The sequence below is a fragment of the Motacilla alba genome, chromosome 6, assembly GCF_015832195.1.
Source record: "Motacilla alba alba isolate MOTALB_02 chromosome 6, Motacilla_alba_V1.0_pri, whole genome shotgun sequence".
Classification (NCBI taxonomy): Eukaryota; Metazoa; Chordata; class Aves; order Passeriformes; family Motacillidae; genus Motacilla; species Motacilla alba.
In genome coordinates this window covers 6674521-6686837 of record NC_052021.1, presented here as the reverse complement: position 1 = coordinate 6686837, position 12317 = coordinate 6674521, and the positions used below count along the sequence as shown (strand labels likewise).

At 43.9% G+C, this 12317-nt stretch overlaps 1 protein-coding gene across 6 annotated transcripts in view; it reads left to right on the top strand.

Moving 5' to 3' along the window:
• Window positions 1-12317, top strand: part of ARID5B (AT-rich interaction domain 5B) — a 127069-nt gene that overhangs the window by 17275 nt on the left and 97477 nt on the right. For all 6 annotated transcript variants that reach the window (XM_038141727.1, XM_038141725.1, XM_038141729.1 and 3 more), the window contains one exon: window positions 9483-9708. In XM_038141727.1, the coding sequence (XP_037997655.1) occupies window positions 9483-9708 (226 nt within the window). The remainder of the gene's footprint in view (window positions 1-9482; window positions 9709-12317) is intronic.

Below are 12317 nucleotides of genomic sequence, written 5' to 3'. Positions count from 1 at the left end.
AGTTTCATGGGGTGCATGTGTAAAGCAGGCCCCCAGCTTTGCTGGCGCCCAAGTGTGAGAAGCTGTGTGCTGTCAGAAAGCGCCTGCCCGGGCCCCTTGTGCCTGGTCCTGTGGCATTCAGGGGGCACGAGGTGGGCTCGCCCTCCAGCTCACAAGGTCTTGGCAAACCCTCCTCCAGCTCATTTACTGTTCTGTGCTCCGAGGGGTGGTGTGGGGTTGTGAAATGACTGACCTTTGCAAAAGCAGTTGTAGAGCAAAATGCTTGTTAGTGCCTTGTGCTTTCATGTTTTTAAAGGTGTTGGCATTAGTTAGACTAGGCTTAAAAATACATTTCAAAGTTAGCATCATCAAGTCCAGGGATGGTATTTGATGTGATGCATACAATTCCTAAAAAACCCTAAACAAGCAGCTGATTCATTTTGCATGGTATGACATTCCCTGCGTTGCCCTGCATCGTGGTGAATGCTGCTTCACTTGAGGCTGGACTGGCAGTGGGGATCTGCCTTTGCTTCATTCATCAGCAGCAAAGTTTACTACGAACTCATGTTGATTTCATCTCTTCTCCCAAACTGGGGATCTGATGCAATGCCTTTCGCCTTGCAAATAATCCTTACTCATGCAAGTAATTTACATGAGTAAGCGTTGTTCATACAGAGGAGAGGAGAGAGCTAGTTTCCTGTAATTATTTCCCTAGAAGTATTTTGCATTTTCAGACTAATTGGGGTAAAGGAAAAAAAAAAGAAGTCGCTCCATAAATGTGTGTCATTTATAACCGCAGAAGAGATTCTTCCAGAAACTTAAGGGAGTCAGTGGTTTTGTTCCCTCTTCATTTCGGGATAGATGCTGACAGCATCCCTCGAAAGCCTGGTTCATTTTGTAGGGGCTCTTCACTTGCAGGGGTCCTACCCCAGTGCCTAAAGGTAGCATAGGTTGGCCTGGGTATGGTGTCTTATATCAGCAATGCTTTATTGCCACCCCCCCAGAAAAATGTGCTACTCCCTTTTCACAGTAATGGATTTTGGGTCTTTTTACAGACGTAGGAATCTGTACACTCTTATTTGAAATGAGAATAGCCTCGTTTTAGTCTCCACGGTGTGTGCCTTATGCTCATATCTGTCAACACTGGTAATGGCAACACGTTTCAAACATGCAGATTATGATTATTAAAGGGTGCTTTAAAAATCATGCTAATAGCATCAATCTCCAATGTACACTTGTTCAAATTAATTCAGCTTTGGAAATCAGGCACACTGTAATAGCAGTGTTAGAGAAATGGCATTTGTCATAAAATATCGTGGGTTTGGTAATTGCATATCCACTCTGTATATTTTTATCTCTCTCGCCACCAGTAGCGTAAGCTGGCAAAGGAAGGACAGGGCAATGGTATTACTCAGAGAAGCCACATGTTGCTAGCCATTAGCCAGCAATCTGGAATATCTGGTCATTTAAGGCAGATTCCTTTAAAAAAAAAAACAAAAACAAAACAACTCAACTTTTTATTTTATTTCCTTTCTTCTTTCCCTCCCCTTCCCTGTGCATTCAGACTGTAAAATACACCCACTGCTTTCCAGAGTTGCTGTTCCCAGTCTGATCAGTGGCACTAAACATTAAACTCTTGTCTTTGGAGAATAATAGGCCTCACATGGTACACCCTCAAGCATGTTGAGATACTGTGCAGGCTGGAAAATAAAAATGTTCTAATTGTGTCTTTTAAATAAGCATAGGAGTGAATTAATTAGACTATATTTTGTCTTTAGTTGCTTAGTTACACAATAGTATTCCTAAGCGCAAGTAAGATAAATTGGCTCTTTTTGTGCTGCTTGTCCCTTAATCATAATTACTGTATTGCTCAGGAGAGTAACCCATACATAGATTTTGCATTTTTAATAATATTCAAACAATATGCGAATGATATAGAAAGTATGTTCTGATTCAAGCTCTCGTATGCTTTTATTCGGGAAGAAGTTCTACTGCTATGGGAGCAATATTTGCATTAGTTGCTCAGAGATGTAGTTCTGGGAAATACATAATTGAAATATTCTTGCAATGCTTGTTCTGGCCCTTTCATTCGCATTCAAAATAACAATGCCTTAAGTCTCTGAACAGTCATCCACTCTTGATTTAAGAGCTTTTTTTTTCTTTGTGTGCGTGTGTGTGTTTGTGCGTGTGCGGTGTGGGCTCACACCCAGCGTTAACCCTGCACAGCCTAGACACTCGCGTGATTCATGGTGTTGTATCAAGTTGAGCTTTTTATTTGTAGCTAAAATGCAGTCAGAAGGTCAGATGAACATCGGCATTTTATGGCATTAATCCAATGACCTTAATGCTTGGCAGGCATCCATGTTTCTATGCGAAGGTGCCAGGGTTATAGATAATAAAAGAGTTTGTTTTCATTTTCTGGATATTTTAATCTTTCTTTGCAAAGCCTAGCCTCGGATTTAGGGGGCTTGGGGCTACTCCCGGGGGCCAAAACTTTAATGTCTTACTGGGATGTTGAACGTTAGCTGCTAATGATGGGCAGATTGATACAGATACTGAACAATGGAAGGTTCTGGCAAGAAACCCCCTAGACATGCTCAGTGGATGTATGTGAAAATTGGCTCCATTGTTCTGCTGTATGAAAAGCAAGTAAATTATTTACAGATATTTGCTAATTAAAGCACATATTGTTTTACCAGCACAATAGAACACAATATAACAAAAGACAAAAGAATAAGCTTGCATAATTTAAACCTGCTAATGCCATGTACTCCTTGTTAAGAAAAAATATAATTATGTAATCTATGAGGAAAGCTTCTCGTACTGTAACTGTAGTAGGCAAAATTAGGAATGAATTGCTTGTCAACTTGCCTAAACTAAAACAGCTCTTTGGGATCTGTGAGCTATCTGAAGGCAAGACATTTTGACTGAAGCCTATTTTCTATTTGGTCAGAACTTCTATCTGCAATGACAGATATAAATTCAATTTGAACCTCTGGCTGGGAGTGGGAGGAGGGAGGAAAAAACACCCCGGTCACAAAGGAGGAGGCTCGCAGTAGAAATGTCATGTCTAACTGCTCACAGCCATGGCTCTGTGCACCCCATCTCCACCCCACTTCTGGCCCTGAGGTACCGGGACCCCAAAAAGCATCCCGCAGAGACATGGTGGTGTTCTGCCCCAGGTCATTTTGCGTGTCTCGCTTTGGAATTACTGAGTCATGTGGAAAATGCTGCTTGCTAATCCAAGGGAAAGCAAAAACCATAGGACTTCACATGCTTCAGCCATGTCCTTTTAACTCGGTGTTTTCTGTCGGTTTTGGACCCTGGAAGAAGGGATGAACACATCAGTGTGAGTTTCAGACAGCTCTGTGCAGCTGTGCTTAGGCTGGGGAAATACCTGTCACCTGAACTTAACAAGATCATTGTAGCCCTTTAAAGTAATTAGGAAAGGATTAACAGATGAAAGCTTCTGCCTTGGCCTCTTTAAAATTCTCTGGTGGGCCAGGTAAATTCCTGATCTGTGCATGTTTCCCTTCTCAAGGCTCTCCCCATAGGTTCTTGGGTGGAAAGCAGTGGTCTCTGTAGGTCCCTGTATGTAGGCACCTCCAGGGAGCAGGTCAACACCCCAGCAGTCCGTTGTGCTCCACAAATCCTTTGGGACACCTCTGTCTGCCCTGGGCTAGGGGGTGCATGAGGAGATGGCACCAAATGAGGCACTCTGAGCAGGGTCAGGGGAAGGAAAGCTGCCCCTGCCTGTGCCAAGCTCTGCAGCCTCTTGTGAGGCTTCCCTGTCATTCAGTGATCCCACCTGCGGAACAGGAGGAGCAGTTCCCACTTGGCAGAGCTGTGCCCTGGTCCCCAGGTCTGCAGCATGCTCACAAGGATGAACAGGGGAGTGTATGGCAGGAGAGTCCTGCCCGTGTGCCCTGTAAGGGAGGCTGAGCAGGGCACATCCCAGAGCCCTGGAATGCCAGGGCACAGCCAGTTCTTTAGCTAGTTTGTGGTCCTGCGGTCTTAAAAACTTTGTGTATATTCCCAGCCCACTGCTGGCAGTAGGGAGACAGGACTTTGTACTCTAGGGGAAGTCTCTGAGAGCAAATCAGCCCGGTACAAGTGTTCTCTGCCTCTTTAGAGCTGGGTATGGTCCCTGAAAGAAGTGCTGCTTTTAGGAGATGCTTCTGGAGACCTGGGTTCAGGTTCCTGAGTGACTTTGGGTGGGTGGTTAGGGCTGAATTGAGATGACCTGGTTTCTGCTGCTGTCCCAGAGCCCTGATAGTATCTGGATGGCTGAGAAAAGTTCTGGACTAAAGACTGTGATCAGGACCTTTTGTTTTGACTGGGCTGTCAAACAAAGCTGATGGTACTTCCCTCAAACATCCAGGTAAATGCCTTCCTCCAGGAGAGGTGCTTTTATTGGCAACAAGCTGCCTCCTTCCCTTCTGCATGTCTGCACCATGACCTCCTGCTCCTCAAAGGGGTCTCGAGCAGGGAATGGGATTCCTGAGTCAAGAGCTGCCCTGTTACGTACACATGGTATTGGAAGGTCCTTTTCACTTAAATTGCAAAAGCCGTAAAATATATGTGGGGTGTAAATAGAAGGATAAGGGAGGCCTTTATGCCCAAATGAAATAACAGTTCTGTTATCCCTGGTGAATGCAGTCCGTAAGAGTCACACTGTATTTTTTGCTCCTGTGGATGAATGTGTTTTCATCAGCAGTGTACTGGGTTGTAAAATACGCATCCCCAGCTATCTACTGCGCTAAAGATTTCACAGAAAAGGCTTGAAGATGTTTTCTAATGCAAATCATACTGATCAGATAAATGACATGCAGTGTCTCCTGTAATTATCAGCAAGAGTTTTTTACAGTACATCTCCTGTTTCTCTCTAGGCCACACATATTTGATGTTAGGAGACAGCCAAGCAGGTGTTTGACTCGCTCATGCCCTCCAGAATTCCTTAAATGACCTCTGGAAGTACTGGAGTGAAAACAGTCTCAGCACGTCAAAATTTTGAGATATCTCAGTTGCTGTAATTCTTTTAAGGCTGCCTCAATGTCTCTAAAATATAAATCTTTCCTAGTTATTGGCAATGAGTAAGGAGTTGTGATGTACCGTATGTGGGTGTGCAATCAAGATGTGTGACCTCTCTGTGCTGCCCTGTGAGTCCCTGCCTTGTAAGAGTTAATTGTAAAAAATAATTATCTGCTTTAAGCTATTATAACTACCTGACCTGTTTCCCTGAATATAAGCATTTCAGCCATCTGCTGAGTCAGGCAATATAGCATTCTGTGCTTTCACGAGGCTGTGATGGTTGCTTAGACAACAGTGACATAATATTTAAGCATAATGGTTCTCGAGAAGATGCTGTCCTCTTCTCCCTGGATGACTTCTCTGGAAATGCAAATCCAGTTTGCTCCTAAAAAAACAGGAGTTGGATGAGAAGGGTTTGTGTCACCATCTTTCTTAACCATCTCCCCATTTTCTACTTGATAGGTGAAAGAATTGTACTGTGCTCAGAAGTCTTATAAGACATGCTAAAATTACAGGCTGACTCAATAACCATTTTTATAGAAGCAGCTAAAAAAGTGCCTTTTCTATAGTCAGTGCTTATTTAGAGATTTAGACAACATTGTGGCTGAGACCATTGGTCCATTGGGCCACTGACCAACTGGTCAGGTCCACCAGATAAATCTCATTCCTGAGCAGAGCTGAAATCTCTGCTGGTTGTTTTCTCTTCTTGCTGTAGCAGGAAAAAATGGTAATTAAAGACTTAACTGTGCAATGGAGACCTCATAAACATATCACTTCAGAGCACAGCTAATACATGATGAGTTGATTTTGTATAGATAGAGATATATATGCACTGTTTGCAACGTGGGTGGTTTTTCATGTTTACACAGAGATATAATTATGAGTGACATGAAGGTTATACAGCGGATTTCTTTAATCTTCTAAAGGTTTGTTAGTCATGTGTCACCGTGTACCTGGTTTTTATTTTTTCAACATCTGTATTCCTTTGTCATCTCGTTGAAGGGGTTTCTTTAGAAGGGCTGTGGCAGCAGGTAGTGGTTGATACCACAGGGGTACAGGAGCTCCTGTGGCTGGCAGAACTCTGCAGGTCCCAGAGCAACTTTTGTAGTGACACGAAGCTTAACCAAAAAGGAGAAGGACCCTTTTGTCACCTACTGCTCTAAAAAACCCCGCAAACACCACAGCAGTTTGGGGCTGAGCGCTTGGAAAGGTTGCTGGGGAATGTGCGAAAGCGTGAGGAGGCACACTGAAATGGCAGAGCTGGTGAGGTAGTTGGGTGACCTCTGGGTGCTGTGGCGGAAGGGCAGATGACCTCTTGTGTCAGCAAACTGCCAAGATGTGGGCAAGACAGCCCCGCTGGAGCTGCCTGTGGCTCGGGCTCCTCCGAAAGCAGAGGCTGGAGCCACCTGCCGTGCCTGGCTGGGTGACAGTGTTTGCACGATGAGGCACCGGGGTAGAAGTGCCCCTGGAGATGCTGTCCCACGCTGGTGAGATCCGCACTGGCACAGAGGCCTGCGGGCTGAGCTGCAGCGCTCGAGGAGTATTTGAGGAGTTGGGAAGAATGTGGACAATTCTGCGTGAACTGGGTCAAAAGCGAGCGGTGAGGGGAGGGAGCAGGTCTGTCCGGTCCTGCTGTGTGACGGGCGGGGCGACCCAAGGCCGGCTCTGGAGGGGTTCAGGACATTTTTCATTTCCCGCCTAAAAGTGAACTAGGCCGCGTTTCCCTCACGCCGCTGTGGGGATCGCTGGCAGTACCAGGGGGGGACAGGGATTTGGGGGCCAGCCTGGTGCCCTGGGGACAGGGCTTTGGGGGCCAGCCTGGGGCCCTTGGGGACGTAGCTGCTGCAGGGGTGACCAGCTGTCCTTGGGGACAAGGCTGGTGTGGAGGTGGCCGGGTGGCCCTGACAAGGGGCCGGCAGCTGTGGAGGAAGGTTTAGCCCAGAGCCCTTGTCACAGCACAGGGACAGCGTGGACTCCTTCTGTATTTTGTATTTGTGCAGGGCTGCTCCCTGGTGCCATCCTGGGCACCCCTTTGCACTCTGTGCCTGTATTTGGATGCTTGGTGGCACTTTGCAGAGGGCTGAGGGGTGGCAGAGTGGCGTTTTTGCAGTGTCTTTGTTTCCCTGGCCCCTCACATCCGTGTGGGGATGCTGAACACCCCAGATTCCTGTGGTTAGATGTGCTGCTGCCACGGGAAACTCATGGCTGAGGTGTGCTTTCCCCAAAAGGTCCCCAAAAGGTCCCCAAAAGGTCCTCTGCTCCTGCCTCTGCACTTCTCCCTCCATGGCAGCCTGGACAGAGTGCACCAGTATCGTTTCACCCTTGATCCAGTAGGGCTTTTTGGGTGGTTTATTTTGTTTTTGTTGTTGTTTGTTTGTTTTGTTGTTGTTTTTTTTTTAAATTCGGTTTCTTTTTCCTCCTGTGTGCAAATCATGTGCGTGTGTGCGAAGGTTATATTCTCAAAAACAAGTTTATTCATTGATGATGTAATAGTGATTGTACTTTTCTTTTGGTTAATAAATTGTCTGCTCGGCTTACTTTGTATGCCAGCCAAAATTAGTCATACCAGTTCTTGGAAAGGATATGAAGAAACTAGTAATTGAAATCATAATCATTTGATCATGAGAGCTATTTGGAAAATAATATTTTAACCAGAAGCATGTCTGGTCTCCAAGTCAGGTTTTTGTTGGTTTTCTGGTTTTTTTTTTTCAAACTGCTGCTAAGTAGATTTCTCTGGTATGGAATATTAGAAATTGTGTAGTAGCTGGTGATGGTATTCGACACCCTAAGAGAGGACTTCTTCCAGAAATTGCTGAGACTGTCTGCAGGCAGGCTGATATTTATATATATGTATTATTTTTTTTCCGTCCTGACATTTAATAATCACTATGTAATAGCTATAAAATGCATAGCAACTACAGCTTTTTTATTTCAAGTGGATGGTGTAATGAAATTGGGTGAAACCATCCATTGAAATTGTACTTTGTAGTACCCAGTTCTTGTTTACAAAGTATTGACGTTTGTCATAAACAGAGATTTAAAGCATCGCTGTTATTGTTTGTTGTTTGGTGGAGGCTCTTATGCTGTGCAGCGATAAAGGAAAAGATTTTATTACAAGCTTGCTTAGCATATAAACATGCTGTTCACTTCTGACCAAATATTTGTTACTGCACTAAATGTAATGAAGGTGCCTGCTTATAAAACAGTTCTGTATTATATAAGGAAGAGTGGAATATCAGATCTGGTTTTTTACTAGAATTGCTTCAGGTTTTGTATTGTATGCGACTTGTCACAATAAAGCTTTTTTCTTTTTTTTTTTTTCCATTGAGCAGTATTTTATTTCCTGAGGAATGTGTTCAGTGGACAAAAAAAAAAACACACAGAGAGAATCAATCGTGCTTTTCCCTGTGTTTAATAACTCAAAGAATTTCTCTCCCCTTTGTAAATACCTTTGTTTATTTGAGAGAAAAATTGGATTCTGGTTTATTTATTTCAAGAACCTGTAACCTTATTTAGTGTTAGAAATGTGTGGTGGGCAAAGTGTGGTGTACAGCCAGCTCCCGTTACAACATAAATTATTTCTGCTGTTTTAACAAAAAAATCTAGAGTGTATCTTGCTGGATATGTATGTTTGTTTGTTTATTTTTGAGGCTTTCTTGATCCCTTGCTCAGTGGAGTCAGCTGTAAAATATTCTGCTTATTCATCATGACTGAGAGGAGTTGATTGTTTCCTGGAAGGTTAAAATCCACCAATTAGGACTGTTTAATTTGAGTGTATGTTCTGGAGGCTAAACTGAGTTTAAGTGCTCTTCTTAGAATGTATGTTTTAGAAGGGGGAAAAAAAAATTACAGTCCTGATCTTGAAAAAGGTTTTAAGAAACATGAGAATGTGCAAGTTTCTTTTGGTGGGAAGCACATTTATGTAGTATTTCTTTTGGGATTACATCACAGTTTTATTTAATTTTAAGGACAAAAGTTAAATTCAATATTTGTGTATAAGCCAAGGGAAAATGTACCATAAACATAGGAATTTTCTGGTGAGTCAGAGTTCCAAGAATCTGAGATTTACTTAGTCCATTTATTTCAGGACTAACTATAACCATTAGTCATCCAGCCATGAATTTTTACATTTGCAGCTAATTGCACCTAAAAAGCAAACTTTCCCTCAAGGCTTTGGGTTATACAGAATGTGATTTGGCAACCTGCATCTCAAATGCCTTTTAGGATCATTGCCCTGGTCCTAGAAATTGTCTTTAGATGGTGTATATTTGCTTCAAGTAAACAACTAATATTTTTACTAAGGTGGCAAGAGAAATAAATTAAGCACTAGCTATTCTGTGATACAGAAAAATTACTCAGCCTGCAGCAAGATGGGCTTTTGCAGGAGTCAGTGCAGGATGATATTACTGGTTTCTCAGTCATCGGGGAGCCCAGAGTGACATGTTGTATTCTCATCTGATCACTTCTTGCAGGATGAAGTTATTGCTGTTTCAGAAAAAGTTACTGTGAAGCTTGAGGACTTGGCAAAATGGGCGCAGTCCGATTTCTCCAAGTGGAAGTGTGGTTTCCGGGCTGAGCCGGTCCAGCCCATGGATGTGGGGAAGAATGGGCAGAAAGAGGCCTTGACGAGATACAGACAATCCACACTGAACAGTGGCTTGAACTTCAAAGATATTCTGAAGGAAAAGGCTGACCTTGGTGAGTATCCCTTACTTTCTCTTGTGGGAAGGGGCCTGTGGGAGAGTGTCTTTTGGGAACAGATGAGCCTGATCCTGCCATGCCATTGCAGATTCCCAAGGTATGTCTGAGCCTGGGGCAGAGGTGTGGCGATGAGATACCTGTGTGGGATGAGTGGTGGTAGTGAGCTCATCTGAAGCTCCTTGCAGACTGGTGTGGGGTAACACGGTGATACCTGTCTGTATGGCCCCGAGCGCTACGGCTCAAACCCTGCCGATGTGCGTGCAAATAATTGGCACAGGCTCTCCCTGGGGCTCTGCAGGCTGGGTGATCAGGTCAGAGCTGTACACTGTGGGGAGAGGAGGCTGACATGTCTTCCTGAGGCCTCCTGTGACAGGCAGGGTTGAGCAAAGGCCTTTCACTTCTCATGTCCCATCTTCCAGACGCTCATAGGTGCTCCTGGTGCTTGCCCTGACTGTACGGTTGGCTCTGTGTCGCGTTCCGTAGGGATGTGTCCCTTCCATGGTGTTTCCCTGTCAGCTTTATGTTGCTGTAGGGCTCTGCGAGCACCCCACTGTTGTCTCCCCACACAGACCTGTGCTTTCTTCCCCTGTTTGTTTTCAGAAAGGGAGTTGGTAGCTCTGCTGCTTTGGATGGCTTGCAGCTGTGGGACTGCTTTGTTGCACAGGCGCTCACACCTATAATACCTGTGGCGGGTTCCCAGGTCCAAGGGAGATCAGTCTCCTGTTGGTAGATGTGCCTGTTTGTGGTATTAGGACCTTGGATGTGTAACAGCTGTCAGAGATGGCACTTTGAAGTGCCTACCAGGGACATTTCTCTCTTCTGCCAAGTTTTTAGAATGTACCATGTTTGAAGAGCATCAAGTTTTAGACCATAATATATGAAAAGGCTGAGAAATTAAGAGCTAATGCATTTGATGACATGCTTTTGTATCTATGTGAACAGGAGTGCAGGGCCAAGTTCAGTTTTATAGTGTCATGACTAGGTTGGCATCGAAGCCAAGTTACATGAAGCTGAAGATCTGTCTTGGAAGATTTATCTTCTGCATCTCATTTTTCTGATCTTATCAAATGGTGAAGTGATTTTGTCAATTTCACATGTTGCCATTAGCTATGTAGGTTGGAAGATTAAAGTACAATTGGAAGTCGATCTTGTTTTTCATTGCATGTCCAAGGAAAAATTAAGCCATGCAATTCTTTCTCTCTTTGCTTTTCTCTGTGGTTTCTCCTAGTTCATAATTACATGCAGTAATTTTCTCTGCTATTGCCCTGGTATCTTTACGCACTGCATTTATTTGCATTTGTTTGTTGTGTCAGAAGAATCTTAATGTTTTTCAGACAGAACTTTTGTGTGCTAATGTTTTCTTGTTTTTGTTTTCAACAAACAAAAAACTCCTTGTGGTAAGTTATGAAATTGCTATTATCTACCCTAGGAGCCAGAGAAAATTATCTTTAAGCCCAAGGCTTATAGTTGCATGTTAAGCCTTTCAAAGTAGGGGTTATACTGAAAACGCTCATGGAATGCAAACTATATGGTGTAATTTTGATAACCCCACATTCTGATGTTGCTCATTTTCAGTTGGTGGCTCTGGCTTTGTTGTTGCATTGGATTGGTTGGGGTTTTTTTCAGTAGAAAAGGGAATTTCGGCTAATGTTTGGTTATGACTGCCTTTATCTTGATAATGACTGGTTGACAGGAGCGAAACCAAAGGTTCACAAAGACCTATAGCCGACTGGATACATTGATATAGACAATTGATTCAGCCTATTAAGGGAATCAAAGAAATTTCTTAAATCTGGTATTGAGATGACTTTTTTTTTTTTTTTTTTTACCATTTGAAAGAGCCAAGAATTTAGTCCTGTTTTGCTTCCTGGATCTGACACAAAAACTCAGAAGAGTGGTGATCTTTGAAGCTGGTGGAGCAGTCCTAGTCGGTGTCCTGTAGGCAATCCATGAGCTCAGGTGTTTGTGTCATCCATGGCCTTCAGTGCCCATGAGAGGAAGAGGATTTACTTCTCTCGTTCTGAGTGGTTGCTCAAGGTTGACATTGCTCTGGGAGTTGTCATGTCCCTGGTTGGAGGCAGGGGCATGATGTGGGGTGTCTGAGGTGTTTGAGCTGCTGGTGTTGTCTCTTCTCTGCTGCCAAAGGGCAGCTTTACTGCCTGTTAGGACATGTGCCCACAGACCTTTTCCAATACTCAGCGTCTTGCCAACAGAGCAGCGCTCAGCTGCGGTGACCAAAAGATTTATTAGCAGTCACTTCTGCAGCAGGTCTCCAGCACAATGGGATGGGGCAGTGCTTTAAAATAGAGCTGTATACTGTAAAAGGAGCACAGTGCACTGTCACGCAAAGGCCCCTCGCGTGATGCTGGTGTTTAACCCTGGCTGTAGATGAGGAAGTTGCTGAACCAGGTGTTGAAAAGGCCTAGATAAACAACACGATCTTCTGGACCCCTTTTTTTCCCTATCAAATGGCATGTTTCCATTACAGAAAAATCCCATGAAAGTGAGTAGATTCTGTAGCTTTTTCTACTAGATGTTTTTGAATCGAGCTCTAGAAGGTAATAGGAAATTATATCCCTAGCAAAGAGCTCAAAAAAGCTTTACAG